The sequence below is a fragment of the Petromyzon marinus genome, chromosome 39 (genome assembly GCF_048934315.1).
Source record: "Petromyzon marinus isolate PM22_M1 ecotype Great Lakes invasive population chromosome 39, UKy_Petmar_22M1.pri1.0, whole genome shotgun sequence".
Classification (NCBI taxonomy): Eukaryota; Metazoa; Chordata; class Hyperoartia; order Petromyzontiformes; family Petromyzontidae; genus Petromyzon; species Petromyzon marinus.
Genome location: NC_133705.1, coordinates 17,052,423 through 17,067,834, shown reverse-complemented (window position 1 = coordinate 17,067,834; position 15,412 = coordinate 17,052,423). Strand labels below are relative to the sequence as shown.

General features: G+C 53.1%; 2 protein-coding genes across 9 annotated transcripts; one reads left to right on the top strand and one right to left on the bottom strand.

Moving 5' to 3' along the window:
- Positions 1 to 441: 441 nt before the first annotated feature.
- LOC116950428 (leptin receptor gene-related protein-like) lies at positions 442 to 4,651 on the top strand. Its single transcript, XM_032968158.2, has 4 exons — positions 442 to 599; positions 2,545 to 2,620; positions 2,810 to 2,996; positions 3,467 to 4,651. The coding sequence occupies exons 1-4, from the start codon at positions 587 to 589 to the stop codon at positions 3,581 to 3,583; spliced, it is 393 nt and encodes a 130-aa protein (XP_032824049.1). The 5' UTR covers positions 442 to 586; the 3' UTR covers positions 3,584 to 4,651.
- Positions 4,652 to 5,467: 816 nt separating this feature from the next.
- Positions 5,468 to 15,203, bottom strand: LOC116950427 (syntaxin-17-like). 8 transcript variants are annotated; one of them, XM_032968151.2, is made up of 8 exons: positions 15,096 to 15,203; positions 11,554 to 11,756; positions 10,707 to 10,772; positions 9,877 to 10,126; positions 9,248 to 9,417; positions 8,812 to 8,862; positions 8,356 to 8,442; positions 5,468 to 8,088 (listed from the first exon to the last, which is right to left on the bottom strand). In XM_032968151.2, the coding sequence occupies exons 2-8, from the start codon at positions 11,692 to 11,694 to the stop codon at positions 7,849 to 7,851; spliced, it is 1,005 nt and encodes a 334-aa protein (XP_032824042.1). In that variant the 5' UTR covers positions 11,695 to 11,756; positions 15,096 to 15,203; the 3' UTR covers positions 5,468 to 7,848. The 8 variants fall into 8 exon arrangements, with proteins under 8 accessions (XP_032824042.1, XP_032824045.1, XP_032824046.1 ...); XM_032968154.2 differs by having other exon boundaries at positions 15,073 to 15,167; XM_032968155.2 differs by having other exon boundaries at positions 11,554 to 11,842; positions 15,096 to 15,161.
- Between the last annotated feature and the right edge of the window lie 209 nt (positions 15,204 to 15,412).

Sequence of the window (15,412 nt, the reverse complement as noted above, 5' to 3'; positions counted from 1 at the left end):
TGAGTGAAGTGGAGGAGTGAGTGATGTGGAGGGGGAGGAGTGATGTGGAGGGGGAGGAGTGATGTGAAGGGGGAGGAGTGATGTGAAGGGGGAGGAGTGATGTGAAGGGGGAGGAGTGAGTGATGTGGAGGAGTGAGTGATGTGGAGGAGTGAGTGATGTGGAGGGGGAGGAGTGAGTGATGTGGAGGGGGAGGAGTGAGTGATGGGGAGGGGGAGGAGTGAGTGATGGGGAGGAGTGATGTGAAGGGGGAGGAGTGAGTGATGTGGAGGAGTGAGTGATGTGGAGGGGGAGGAGTGAGTGATGTGGAGGGGGAGGAGTGAGTGATGGTGAGGGGGAGGAGTGAGTGATGTGAAGGGGGAGGAGTGAGTGATGTGGAGGAGTGAGTGATAGGGAGGGGGAGGAGTGAGTGGTGTGGAGGGGGAGGAGTGAGTGATAGGGAGGGGGAGGAGTGAGTGATGTGGAAGGGGAGGAATGCGCTCGTGATGTAGGGCGAGGGGAGGTGGTGGAGGAATGGATGATGCTGATCCGTAGAGGGGAGAAGGAGGATTCTGTGTGCGGAAGAGAAGGGTTGCCCGGGTCGTCGCGATGGCCATGAAAGGTGAGAGGAGGCTTCGCTCTCCATGCCGGGGCAGAATCTCCGTCTCTCTCTCTCGTGTCTCTGTCTGTCCCCACTCCCGGGCTTTGTGTCTTTGTTGTCCTCTTCGTCGTAGTCGTTGCGAGTGGTCGGGGGGGTGCAATGTGGGTAACCGCTTCTCCTGACCGGGCCGTGTGGCGTAGTAGATTGTTTCCTGAGTCCGTGTGGCGTAGTAGATTGTTTCCTGAGGCCGTTCTCCGTTCTACCGAGTTTAGTATCGCAGCCGCCGATTACAGTCTTACAACTTGTCTTGAGTTACACTTTGAGCACAATGGCGAGGCCCACTCCATACGGAGCCACGTCCTGCGGCCACCGACCACGGCGGCGATGGTGATGATTGCGATGATGATGATGATTGCGATGATGGTGATTTTGGTGACGGGAGGGATGTTTGCTGTGATGGTGGTGGTGATTGTGATGATAGTGATTGTGATAGTTGTGGTGATTGTGATGATAGTGGTGGTGGTGATTGTGATGATAGTTGTGGTGATTGTGATGATAGTTGTGATGACAGTTGTGGTGATGGTTGTGATGACGGTTGTGGTGATGGTTGTGATGACGGTTGTGGTAATAGTTGTGGTGATTGTGATGATAGTTGTGATTGTGATGATAGTTGTGATTGTGATGATAGTTGTGGTGATTGCGATAGTGGTGGTGATTGTGATGAGTGGTGGTGATTGTGATGATGGTTGTGGTGATTGTGATGATAGTGATGATGTTGTGGTGATTGTGATAGTTGTGGTGATTGTGATGATAGTTGTAGTGGTTGTGATGATAGTTGTGGTTGTGATGATAGTGGTGGTGGTTGTGATGACAGTTGTGGTGATGGTTGTGATGACAGTTGTGGTGATGGTTGTGATGACAGTTGTGATGGTTGTGATGACAGTTGTGGTGATGGTTGTGATGACAGTTGTGGTGATGGTTGTGATGACAGTTGTGGTGATGGTTGTGATGACAGTTGTGGTGATGGTGATGATAGTTGTGGTGATGGTGATGATAGTTGTGGTGAGGGTGATGATAGTTGTGGTGATTGTGATGATAGTTGTGGTGATTGTGATGATAGTTGTGGTGATTGTGATGATAGTTGTGGTGATTGTGATGATAGTGCTGGTGATTGTGATGATAGTGCTGGTTGTGGTGATAGTGATGATAGTTGTGGTGATAGTGATGATAGTTGTGGTGATAGTGATGATAGTTGTGGTGATAGTGATGATAGTTGTGGTGATAGTGATGATAGTTGTGGTGATAGTGATGATAGTTGTGGTGGTTGTGATGATAGTTGTGGTGGTTGTGATGATAGTTGTGGTGGTTGTGATGATAGTTGTGGTGGTTGTGATGATAGTTGTGGTGGTTGTGATGATAGTTGTGGTGGTTGTGATGATAGTTGCGGTGATTGTGATGGTTGTGAGAGGTAAGGACGAGGTCCCGGTTGGGTTGGTGTTGCGGTGTCGTTTCCAGGACCCGGTCTTTGTCTCGTGGCCTCGTGGAGGTCTCCACACCGAGTACCACAAATACCCTGTAGAAGACGGTGTTTGGCCTCCCCTTCTTCCCACGCACACTTTATCCCACCACACGCGACATACCTGTCTCCTGCATAATTTGCAACAATGGAACAAGCGCCTTAACTCCCATCGCTTATATCCACGGAGCATTATAAATGGGTTCATGTACAACATAAACGTATTCAATACATCGTCATCTGTGCCACTACGTGCAGTGTCAAAGATCAACTCGTTTCTTCAGAACTGCTGTGTTTAGTTTGTTGCCCTTCCCTTGGTCGGCTACGTACGGTCAATAGAAAGTTGTCATGATCATGATGCGCCTTGAAACTGCTCGACTTAACGACACGATTCCCGATGTTCATTGTTACCCTCTGGCCTGGCCGGCTTTGTTGTTGTTCTGTTGACAGCTCTACTCGGGCTGTCGTTCGGAGGGGCCCTGGGCCTGGTGCTGCTGGGCCTTGCCTGTGCCCTGCCCATGTACAAGTGAGCGCGCCTCGCCACTACACAGATGCAACTTACAACAATATAAACAATGCCTTTTAGTAACACAGACTGTTGGGGCAAGTGCTGTTAACGATCCCCTCTGAAGGTAGTACTCTATATCTACACACACACACCACGGTGCAAGGCCGTGCCAGGTTTAACGCAGGCGTCTTCCTGTGGTGTCCCCAGTGTGTTCTGGCCGCTGCTGGTGCTGACGTTCCACGCGCTGGCGCCCGTGCCGGAGCTGCTGTGGCGCCGTGCAGGCCGTGACTCTGACGCAGGGAGCAGCTTGGGGCGAGAGATCACCCTGTTCCTCATCGCCGGCGCCGTCACTAGCGCGTTCGGGCTGCCCATCGTCCTCGCGCACACAAGCGTTGTAGGGCATCGCCTCCACGACAACCACCGCTACAGCCAACGCCACCACAGTCATCGCCACGCAACAATAAACCTCCAGCAAATACCATAAGCACCTACATCACACGCCCTTATCAACAATGCAACCAGTTACACCGCACACCTATAACCCCCATCACACCGCACACCTGTAATACCCATCACACCGTACACCTGTAACACCCATCACACCGTACACCTGTAACACCCATCACACCGCACACCTATAACACCCATTACACTGCACCGGGTACTCCTTTGAGGCTGAGTCGACTGACGGTGGACCAGGACTGGTCACTGGTATTGGCTGTGAGCAGGAATCAAACTCGGGTCGCCGGGTTTGTTCGTAGTGCAGCACGCCATCTGTTACACTCCCGCGCACACCTTCACGTGCATCGCCACATCCACACGACCTGTGTTGAGGCGCGCGTGTCTGTGTACGTGCGCCTGTAGATTCAATGGGGCGCGTGCGGGCTCACGTTGGCTGGAAACGCCGTCCTCTTCAGCACGGTCCTCGCCTTCTTCCTCGTGTTTGGGCAAGAAGACGACATCGGCTGGAGTCAATGGTGACTCCTAGTCCGGCCTCAACGTTCCTCGCTCTGTAAACATTCGTCCTTTTTATATGTTTCTTTAAACAACGTTTTGTAATGTGCAGACCTCCTGATAGTGTATGCACTTAGTAGACAAAAATACATAGGCTGACCTTTAGCATCCCTGGACAGAGAGGCCACAGAGGAGACAACCTTCTGTTGCTACATGCAATAATTTCCATGTCCTGGGCTTGGCCAACGTCACGTGACATCTTTACCACTTCCCAAGGCCTTGTAATAAACCCATCTGAGACACTTTTTTTGGTCAAGTTCTAGGCAAGAGCAGGTTGGTGGAAAAGAGACAAAAGTGAAATGTATTTCAATGTTTGTTTTTGTAGAAAATGTTAAATGATGTTCAAAGTTAAGTTTCTTTGAAAGCTTGGCCCACCGTTAAGTGAGGACATGATGACACGAAACACTAATGTGGGGTCAGTGACCTGCCTACTAAGGATATGGTTGGCCTATTGGCTGGCGCACAACCTTTTAAAGTGGTTGGCGAAGGGCACTACTACTGGAGGGTCGTGACCCCCACAAATCAAAATCAGAATCTTTATACTGGAGCAATCCAATGAGCTATAAAGCTATTTTTCACGGATGTCACAGAATACCCAATGCAAGCATTATCAATAGTAATGTTCACAAATGGTTTACACGTTGTGCCTTTCCTTTATAGTAGCGGCTGTGACATCCATCCCTCTCCTCCCATACAGTATCTCCATGTTTACCAAAACTCAATGCCGCACAGAATTACCAAAGCACATTGTAAGCTGTGAAGCAGACATTAAAGACCGTGATCTAATTCACAAGATTTGGCTACTGGGTAATTCACCGTTTCAGTCGCGAAAGATTATTGCGTAGTGGGGGCTAAATGATGGACTATAACAACCACTGCCTTCACCTCATTACTTCCAGGTGAGGATGATTTACTCGTGGTGAAGATGATGCTGATAATGGCAATTAATGATTGTGTTAACCATATTTAAACATTCTTAGCTCTTTCGGTAAAGTCACGTTGAAGGGAAACAAAATAATAAAATATATAAACATTTGTGTGCGCGTTGGCATTAACATGCTATGTTGGGACTTTGGTGTTTACCATCTGTTCAGAGGTGCAGATAATAACCCTAACCCACGTGATCTAAGAGCAGGATATATTTATACGTTAGGTGTTCAGCAATGCACAACATCGAATCGTGGTTACAAGAACAAATTATTTTTGTAGAGGCACTGTCCTGCACATATTGTAATTGAGGCGCTGCTCCAATGAATTGTCACGAATTTCGACACGCAAACTGCCACGAGGAGAATCGATGCAAAGTTCGAGATGACGCATTTTCAAATTGGTTTTGACCGTCTTGTCAACTTTCTAACCCAAATAAAGATGCCCTTCCCCAGTCCAGCGGCAGCTCACGTTACAGCGACAGTCAACCCACACGTCAACGGCTCCGTTGACACATCCACTCGCCACACTTCGTCCACCAGCGCATTTCCAAAAAAATCCGAATTTCCTCCATGAACTCTTTTGCAACGCCGAATTATTCAGTGTATTGAGATCGGACAGGAACTCGATTCCTACCTTTGTGACGTTTAATGAGTTTTTATTCTAAATGTAGAAGTGGCTGGCACAGTGGCGTTACAAGATCATTATTTACAGAATCACTGGGTACATTTACAAAACCGCCACAACATTCTCACTTGCCAACTTCTATTGCACCCTCCTAGCAAACACGTCTCTTCGTCACTGAAGGCGATTGGCAGCAATACCTTGCATGGAAGCTAAAAGGTTTGCATACGAAAGAGTGCAGCGCTAAGGATGCTCAGGCCCCAAGCTAACATTGCCACTCGATATGAACGATAATTTAAAAAAAAAACTTCCCTTTATTTCCAAAGGAAAACTTGAGTCTTAAGACTCATTTCCATGAGGCTCCAATTTCATCTTGTGTTTGGCTTCGTATGGGAGGCAACCAACCCACGCATGCAAGCAACACTCAAAGCTCTGCAGATCCAAACATGTGTACTGTACTCCGTCTGGTCACCTCGGCTCAAGCCGACATCGCGTGCCATTCCCAAGTCTCCCATCCACACCCACCAGGATCAACCCCCCGTGTGTTCTCAACCGTCGGACGAGCTCGGAAGCATCCAGAGCGGTACGGTCAGAACCAACATCTGATGTTGTAGACTTCATCCCCACTGCTGTTAATAAGCAAACGTAAATATAGCGTGGTGCTTCATACAGCTAATGGCAGGGGGCGAACCACCCCAGTGGGCACGAATGGGCGCCCTCTCGTGGCTGTGAAGAGAGGGCGCCCACGCGCGTGCGAGCCTCACCTTGCCCCTATTACACGAAGCTTCGTTTCTCATTCAACAATCTTCTGAGCCGCCAGTCGGCTGGAGGAAGTACATGACGAGCAGCTACAGCCATAGTGAAACGTATACTGCATGTGGTGCATCGGGTGCAGAAATATTGCGTGGTAGGCTGCGCTAGGTGGCATGTGACGAGTAGCCAGAGCGAGCGGTCTACAGTGATGGATGCGTGGTGTGCCAGGTGCGGGAATCATTCCTCGGTCACTGAACCGGAAAGACTCGGCTCAAAATTAAGCTCAGGTCTTGTGCTTTGGCAAATCTTGCCCTGAAGTCGGCACTACGCTACGGTCTGGTGACCATAAACGCACACCTCCACTCCGCCTGGGCACTTGCACCAGTAATATTAAAAACAAACCAAACAAATGTGCATACGAACACAACCCTGCGGTGGTCACGATCCACACCCCAGGCTCGTGCACAAAACATGAACGCGTCACACCACGCTGGGGTGGCAGAGCGAGAGTCGCCGCCGCTGCCACTGTGACCACGTGGCCGAAACCGCTCGCTCGTTACCACGTCGCCACCTACTGGGAAGCAGATTCTTAGAGGCCCTCTGCCGTCATTGCTATGGGTAGGGAGCTTGTTGTCGACAAAAACTCAAAACGTGAATTGCACCAGAAACGAAGTTTCAACAACTACAGATAAGACAAAATATTCCCTTGGCGACTTGGTTTCCAGGTCTCCCTGTAACATGACCGCGACCCAGTGACCCCTAGCAGAGACAACCCTCGTGCCGGGCCACATCACGGCGCAGACGCGGCACCTCAGCAGCGCCTTCGCCGCTCGTTGCAAAGGTTTGCGGTTCGATGTGGCAGGCCACCACGATTCACAATGCAGGTGTATTCATTGTACAATTTGCACCGTCTGCTTCACAGGCGACATCAAAGATTCCCTGACGTCATTCAAAATTAGTAGGCCCTCATGTGCCGGCGTCACGGCCAAAATAAAAAAAATTACCTGCAAACTACTCAATTGGGATTACACAGCAGAAATCATTGTTCCCCTACTAGCAGACTAATGGCCGAATGCAAAGTGCTGAATGGCCTTGTGCCCCACTGGGGGTGCCCTTTTAAAAGTTTTAAATGTAAATTACTTATTGTGTATAAAGCGCTCTGAGACGCACCCAGCGTAAAGGAGGGCTGCTCCATCAAACAAATCAACCAACAATGCCGATAACACATGCGGAGGACTGTATGTACTCCCAGATGTGTTCATTACAGACGCACGTGGGCATGGTGGGTGTGCGAGTCTGGGCAGGCTTTGGTCAACTCCCACAAAACCTACCGTGTCGTGTTGAACCTTGAACCCCGCACTGAGTGGCTCAGCGATGAAGAACGCACACAGATTGCTTGAGCTTCTGAACACGCGAATATAGATTTGATTAATGCGTAAAGATTGTTTGATTTTTCCACTTAAAACCTACAACGATGCGGCGGAACAAGTCTTCACGTTATTTTTGTCGCTGTCAAACAATTGCGTCCACAAGCACCCCAGGCGAGGGGCCTGCGAGGTCGTCACCACTTGAGTGGAAAACTCCCTCATCACCACGCATGTCGAGCGCGTTCGATATGGGCACTAGTCTCTGCAGGAGGTGCCCACGGGTGTTGCAGTGCACGGGACAATGGGGCCACCATGGAGCAGCAGCCGACGGAGATGAGCGGTAAACGAACGAGCGGGTGATGCGGTAGGCGAGTGAGGGGTTGATCAGACAAGCTGGTAGGTGCATGAGTAGGTAGGTGGGTGAGCTGGTAGATGAGTGGAAGAGTGGGTGAGCTGGTAGGCGAGTGAGCGAGCGAGCAGATGAACCAGTGGGTGAGCGAGTAATCGGGCGAGTAGGCACACGAGACACCAGATGCGAACCGGCAGGTACTGGCGGGGTCCCTACTGCTGCAATTGGCTCAGCTCGGGGCAGCTGCTCGATAGCTGCTGGAGCTGGGTGTCGATGCGTGCCCGCCGATGCCGTTGGAACGCGCGGGCGCCCGTGAAACCCAGCAGCCCCCCGCCCAGCGCCGCCGCCACCCCCGCCACCTTGAAGCCGACGAGCATCCCCACGGGCCCGCCCAGGATGCCGCCCAGCACCGCCCCCGCCACCGGCAGCATCACCGTCCCAGACTTGGCTGCCTGTGGCATATGAGAGGGGAGTTGATAGTGAATGGGTGTGTGAATGGGTGAGTGAATTGGAGAATGGGTGATTTGAGAGCGATTGGACGTGTGAGTGTATATGTGGTTGAGTGAGTGAGCGGGTGAATACTGGGCGAGCGAGCAGTTAACTGGGTGAGCGAGGCAACAACTGAATGGGTGAGCGAGTGAGCGAGTGGCATGGTGAGTGGAAGAGTCGGTGGGTGGATGAACAGGTGGACGAGCGATGAGCGAGTGGTCGGAACGCACCTTGCCGATCTGCTTCGTTCCTTGCCGTACGTTGTCAGAGGCCATCTCCAACTTGTCCTCGATGGAGTCGATGGCTTCTTGCTGGCTCTGAGGAGCACATGCAAAGCAATGCTTCTAAATCGGCCTCGGCGACAAAACCACTCATGCACTTAACCTCGAAAGGAGCCGCAAACATTTCCAATGGCGTATGGGTCTGCAGGATCATGATCTGTTCTCATGACGAGATGACGCGAATTCATCTCACACGTGCAGAGTGCGAGATGACACTCGAGCGGAAATAATTACAGTGGTAAGAGGTGGCGCAAGGTGGTGCGGGGTGGTGTATGGTGGTGGTGCTAAGTGGTGTATGGTGGTAGTGCTAGGTGAGGTGCAGTGGCACGAAGTGGCACACACACACACAAAGTCCCACTCGAGTGGCACAGCGCTAAGAGTGAGAAGGTGGCGTTCTGCACGTACATGCACCATGTACGAGAAGTCAGTGACCAGGGAGTTCAGCTCCGTTAATTCCTGGGGAGAGGAAGAGAGACAATAACTCTTGGATGTGACGTAAATTCAACAGAGATTTACCGCAGTGCTTTGTTGTGAAGGCCGATCACAAAATCATTCTTGGCTACGTTGTTGGTGGCAGAGAGCAGTGTTGTAATGCACTCCTGTGTTCCCACATCTATGTTCCCCATCTTCACCAACCAACACTGTGGTGAAGTATGGTCAAATAATCCCCAAACCGCACGCGGCATTGGGAGTATCCAGCAGCGGATTGACAAAGGGTCCGTTAGTGCACATTTTCTGTAACGTGGACAATGAAGGCCACGTTACAGAAACTGCTCAGTGGAGGCCGCTGTCATTATTCGCGCCAGAGCGATGGCGACAAGCGAGGGGACTCTGGGGCAACCTCGCACAGGTGCTCCCACGACTCGGACGCATCCTCCTCCTGTGGGATCTCGTGCAGCGCGAGCAGCTGATCCTGCAGCTGCGGCGATGAAGGGGGTGTCGAGGGTGGCCCCGCTTGCTCCCCTGCCCCCTCCGTGGGCCCCGATGCGGCGTCGTCGCGCACCAGCAGCTCTGTCGACACCATGGATGGACGGACGCGGTGTGAATGAAACTCGCAAACACCCTGTGTGACGCTGTGTTATTTAGAGAGCGCGTCGGTCAAGGAAGGAAGGAATTGGCAAAATTCGTCATCATCTTCATAATTGTCTACATTATAAAAATGTGGTTTTACTTTGAGTCAGTCTGTCGACCACAAAGCCAATCAAGGGCTCATTCAGACACGAGAGAACCGGGAACATACAATGCTGATAATAAGCTACCTACAGCCTCTACCCAATGTCAGTAACAAAGTGACCGAGTGGCATTTTAGACTGCTACGGGGCTACGAGTCAGCAGAAGGCAGTGCCAGAAATTCCAACTGTTGTACTTTACTGCACTACGAAGTCTACGCTCCCCGCCTTCGCCAACCCGCACTGACCGGTGCGGCGAAGGCTGGTCAAATGACCCCCACGTGCTAACGCGCAGGCTGACCGGAGAAGTCGCTGGCGGAGCGCGTCATTCTGGACGCCGCTCCTTCCCGTCCCTCGTCGCGCCCGCGCACGTCGCAGGGCGGCAACGAGAACGCGGGGGGGCAGCTCGTGGCAGGGTGGCGCAGGAAGGCGGCGATGGCAGAGGAAGCAAGGTCGCGTGCCGGCTGCACAATGTGCTCGAAGGCAGCGCCGTCGGCTGTGCGAAGCAGCAAACGAAGCTTTTCCATCTCCCGCACGTTAAACTGCAGCTGCTGCACACGGCACAGCCACAGCAAGGTCAATACCAGTATGGGCCTCGTCGACAGGAGTGACGAACCGTGCTCTCGTCAATGACCCCACTGCCACCCTCAAACAGGTTTCGAGCCCTAGCTTGTCGTGCATGGGCCCTACCAGAGATTCATCTCTCACTGGACGTTTTCCAGGTCTCCGGTCGAGCGCAGTAGGCACGTGACCCATAGCCACAGAAATTATCTTCGAGGTAACATTCGTACACTTTACAAATCGTAAACATTACATGTTAAGAAATATTCAACGCTTGTATCGTGAGTGCAAAACGGATTTTGTCCAATATACGCCCAGTGAAATGGGTACATGGTTGTCATGTAGGACAACAGATATGCTGCACTGATAATCTCTCAAGGTGGAGGAGCTGCTGTACAACTGCTTTCTCCACACGCCAGCACGTCGGGTTTTTCTGGTGGCTAGCGCCGTCCACGCATATGTGCGTGCGTGAGTGTGTGATTGCATGCATGAGGGAGGTTGTGTGGTTTGTAGTTTCCTCGTTGCGCCTGCGCTGGGTGAAGGCATGAGGTTAACGTCCCGTGCGCTCACCTGCACGGTGCGGCTCGCGTTGATCTGCTCCTGATGGAGCAGTTTCCAGTCCTGCTGGCTGTTGTACTTTAAAAAAAACACACACACAGACAGACTAAAAACAAAGCTCCCCCATACAGCCTTAACATACTTTTATGGAAAGTGCTGTTCGCGAGCACCCATGAAGGCCGGCACAGTACATGAAGGGCTGGGTAGCCAGCACCACAACCTTTGTCTTCCCAGTGGCGATATTTACACACCGTACCAAATACTCATTGAGGCTGAGGCGATTAGGGGAGGCCCAGGATCAGATCAAGTAATCGTCGCTGGTGTTGGCTGCGAGCGGGAATCGAACTCGGGTCGCCGGGTTTGTAGCATGGCATGCCATTAAGCGGCAGGTGTGATGTGTCTCCGTTTGGTGGCTGAGTGCGGTGGCCGAGTAGTGGTTGAGTCTTTGCGGTTGAGTCACGTGGCTGAGTGCAGTGGCTGGGAGTAGTAGTTGAGTCGAGGCTTTGTTTTTGAGTGTGGTGGTTAAGTCTGCAATGACTGAATGGAAAATGTAATGGTTGGGAGGGTAATCGAGAGGTTTATCCTTTTTGGTTGAGTGGGTCTCTGTGGTAATTGAGTGGATATTGAGTGAGTGGCTGGGCGGTTAAGTTATTGGGGATGAATGTGGTGGCTATCTTGAGCCCGAGTTCATGCAGTCACTACGTGACTAACATAGCGGTTGAGCGGGTGTTTAATTGAGCGACTGAATCTCCTCGGTTGAGTGTGATGGTGCTGGGATGCGATGGTGCTGGGATGCGATGGTGCTGGGATGCGATGGTGCTGGGGTGCGATGGTGCTGGGGTGTGAGCTGCTCCCCCACCTTCTCGATGTTGACCTGGTGTCGCGCCAGGCGCTCCAGGTCGGTGGGGATGGCCACTCGGGTGAACTTGTTGAGCGCCGGCTCCAGGCGCCGCAGCGGCACCTGCGTGGCAGCCCCGCCGCCGGCCCCGCTCTCCGCCATGCCGCTAGCTCGCGCGCTTACGAAGCTCGCGCTATCCGCTCGCCCGGCCCCTTGCCATCGCGCTGAAATGCACGCTCCAACTCAACTGGACGTCCTTGCAGTGGAAACAACTGTGTGGCTCAAACAATGGCACTGACAGTCAGGGCGACTGTTAGCAGAAGAGACAACAGGGGTAACATGGCAGGGTGGACTTACAACAGTGTGGACATAGAGCAGGGGCGACTATTGGGTGACTGCGTGTGACCAGGTGACCTTGCTCAGCACTGAGGCACGGTAGTGTAGTGGATAGTGCTTTGTGCTAAGAACCCGGCGATCAGAGTTCGATTCCCGCTCACGGCCTACACCAGTAACGATTATCTTAACCGGTCCTGGGCCTCCCCTAGGTCAGCTCAGCCTCAAATGAATACCTGGTGTGGTGTGTAACGTCAACATTGGAGAGAAAAAGGCGACCGGGCATGGTGTTGGCCACCCACTCGCTCGTGTGCCGTGCCGGCCTTCATAGGTGCTTGCTTACAACACTTTCCCCAAAAGTCTGTTCAGGCTATATGGGGGATCTTTGTCTTTTTTGTTTTTCTCAGCACGCCGCCTCCACAAGCGTTCACTTTTTACAAAACAAGATCAGTGCAGTGACCATTACATCGCACCTGATGCGTTACTGACGTTCTAGACACGATGCTTCATCTCCAATCAACCTCCGGCATTAACGTTGCATTCTCAGAATCCTAAAGGTGACGATCTGGCGAAGCCTCCAGCATAAACACTGAACCCCAGGAATGTTTAGGACTGTTTCTCTGTCAGCTATAATATGCAATGCAACAACATCCGCATAGCATTCACTGCCTCCTGGCGACAATCACAACTGATTAATATAAAATTACACAACGAGACACACCACGCACTGCTGCGCATGGACACGTACACTGCTGAGCTTTTGTCAATCCACTACTAACCGAGGGCCTCCTGGAACCTTCCGGGTTCGTGGGGGGTTATTGTGACCATACTTCACCGCGCTGGTCAGTGCGGGTTTGGTAAAGATTGGAAGCAAACAAGTACTGTACAACAATGGGCTTTGCTGCACAGCCCTCTGCTGTCCAATGTCGTCATAACAACCCTCGCCGCTAACCACGAGTGGCGGTGACGTCACCACTGCGCTGGTGCCAGGCGAGGTGCACCCTGAGGCCATACGAAGTGCAGAAGAAGGCTCGCTGGCAGGTCACACAACAGACCCAAGTGTCATGGGTTGACTGACTGTGCTCCTCTACTGTGCTAACTCATTTCGTTGTTGTGAATTTAGTCGTATAGCATTACTGCTACAACAACAACAACCCTAATGCGTGCCGATTGCCCATCCAAACACTAACCAGGCTCAGCTTTCCGATCAGTGACGAGGTCGGTCGCTTTGCGGGTGGCGTGGCGAGTCCGGAACTACACGTGGGCGATCGCCAGCCCCATCAGTTTCTGTTCCCACTTCTCGCTCACGGCGTCGGAGACCCATTTGGGCACACGCAGCTCGCCACACCATCAACCCACCCGTGTACACTAACACACGACACACACTGCACAGGCACACGTCTGGCAAACACAACGGCGCCGACGTCACCACGGCGCTTGTGCCAGGCTAGGTGCACTTTGAGACCTTCGCGCGAAGTGCGGAAGGCTCTCTCACCGCTGGGACGAGGAAATTACGGGACAGAGACCCAGGCGTTATGGGTTGACGAGCGTGCCAGGCTAGGTGCAGGTCATGGGATAGATCCCACTGTGCCAATTAAAACCACACGCGCGCGTGTACACATGGACACATGATACGCAACCCGCAGACACACATGGACACACACGGCGTAACGCAATCACAAACACGCGCACAACAACAGCCGCCGCCGTTCGCCACTTAGTGGCGCCGACGTCACCACGGCGCTTGTGCCAGGGTAGGTGCGCTTTGAGGAAACGCTCACAGATACCCGCTCCCCAACATTATCCATGAACATACTCCATAATCCAGGTTTTTCTGGGTTAGATCGCGTAGGTATGTGTCGTTAAACCCACCACCACCCGACACAGACAACTAGTAAGGTTTGTCACGTAAACAGAACGTGCCAATTCGTCACTAGTACAGCACACGGGTGTCTTGGAGAGTAAATCCACAACATTTACATCACCCAACAAAAAGCCCTGTATTGTCCATGAACAGACTACTGTTGGGACCAGTGGTGCTTGACAGGGTTGGTGTGGCCAGCACCACCACCCATACCCAGTCACTCCTCACCCAGTCACTCGCTCGCTCCTCACTCCTCACCCAGTCACTCCTCACCCAGTCACTCGCTCGCTCCTCACCCAGTCACTCGCTCCTCACCCAGTCGCTCCTCACCCAGTCACTGCTCACCCAGTCACTCGCTCGCTCCTCACCCAGTCGCTCCTCGCCCAGTCACTGCTCACCCAGTCACTCGCTCGCTCCTCACCCAGTCACTCGCTCCTCACCCAGTCGCTCCTCACCCAGTCACTGCTCACCCAGTCACTCGCTCGCTCCTCACCCAGTCACTGCTCACCCAGTCACTCGCTCGCTCCTCGCCCAGTCACTTCTCACCCAGTCACTCGCTCGCTCCTCACCCAGTCACTGCTCACCTAGTCACTCGCTCGCTCCTCACCCAGTCACTGCTCACCCAGTCACTCGCTCGCTCCTCACCCAGTCACTCGCTCCTCACCCAGTCGCTCCTCACCCAGTCACTCGCTCCTCACCCAGTCGCTCCTCACCCAGTCACTGCTCACCCAGTCACTCGCTCGCTCCTCACCCAGTCACTGCTCACCCAGTCACTCGCTCGCTCCTCGCCCAGTCACTTCTCACCCAGTCACTCGCTCGCTCCTCACCCAGTCACTGCTCACCTAGTCACTCGCTCGCTCCTCACCCAGTCACTGCTCACCCAGTCACTCGCTCGCTCCTCACCCAGTCACTCGCTCCTCACCCAGTCGCTCCTCACCCAGTCACTGCTCACCCAGTCACTCGCTCGCTCCTCACCCAGTCACTGCTCACCCAGTCACTCGCTCGCTCCTCGCCCAGTCACTTCTCACCCAGTCACTCGCTCGCTCCTCACCCAGTCACTGCTCACCTAGTCACTCGCTCGCTCCTCACCCAGTCACTGCTCACCCAGTCACTCGCTCGCTCCTCACCCAGTCACTCGCTCCTCACCCAGTCGCTCCTCACCCAGTCACTGCTCACCCAGTCACTGCTCACCCAGTCACTCGCTCGCTCCTCACCCAGTCACTGCTCACCCAGTCACTCGCTCGCTCCTCGCCCAGTCACTTCTCACCCAGTCACTCGCTCGCTCCTCACCCAGTCACTGCTCACCTAGTCACTCGCTCGCTCCTCACCCAGTCACTGCTCACCCAGTCACTCGCTCGCGCCTCACCCAGCGCCGTGTGCTCCCAGCTGCTCGTCAACTCCTGGCGCCCTCACGACTGGTGACGTCCGTTATAAACCACGCTCGCGCGTGACATCATGTAACCCGTGCTCGCGCGTGACATCATGTAACCCACGCTCGCACGTGACGTCATGTAACCCACGCTTACGCGCGACGTCATGCAACGCATGTCTGCGCATGACATCATGCAACGCATGTCTGCGCGCGACGTCATGCAACCCATGACTGCGCGTGAAATGCGTTGCATGATGTCACGCGCAGTCACAGTCCCTGTGATCACTGTTACGTTGCAATTATGGCTTTAA

What these genes read in the sequence shown, in the direction of transcription:
- LOC116950428 (XM_032968158.2), top strand. An exon ending in TGTGCCCTGCCCATGTACAA is followed by an intron (nt 2,621 to 2,809) that starts GTGAGCGCGCCT and finishes TGGTGTCCCCAG; the next exon opens with TGTGTTCTGGCCGCTGCTGG. An exon ending in TCCTCGCGCACACAAGCGTT is followed by an intron (nt 2,997 to 3,466) that starts GTAGGGCATCGC and finishes GTGCGCCTGTAG; the next exon opens with ATTCAATGGGGCGCGTGCGG.
- LOC116950427 (XM_032968151.2), bottom strand. Translation starts at nt 11,694, where the DNA reads ATGGCGGAGAGCGGGGCCGGCGGCGGGGCTGCCACGCAGGTGCCGCTG. An exon ending in ACGCGAGCCGCACCGTGCAG is followed by an intron (nt 10,127 to 10,706) that starts GTGAGCGCACGG and finishes TGCCGTGTGCAG; the next exon opens with CAGCTGCAGTTTAACGTGCG. An exon ending in GAACGAAGCAGATCGGCAAG is followed by an intron (nt 8,089 to 8,355) that starts GTGCGTTCCGAC and finishes CATATGCCACAG; the next exon opens with GCAGCCAAGTCTGGGACGGT.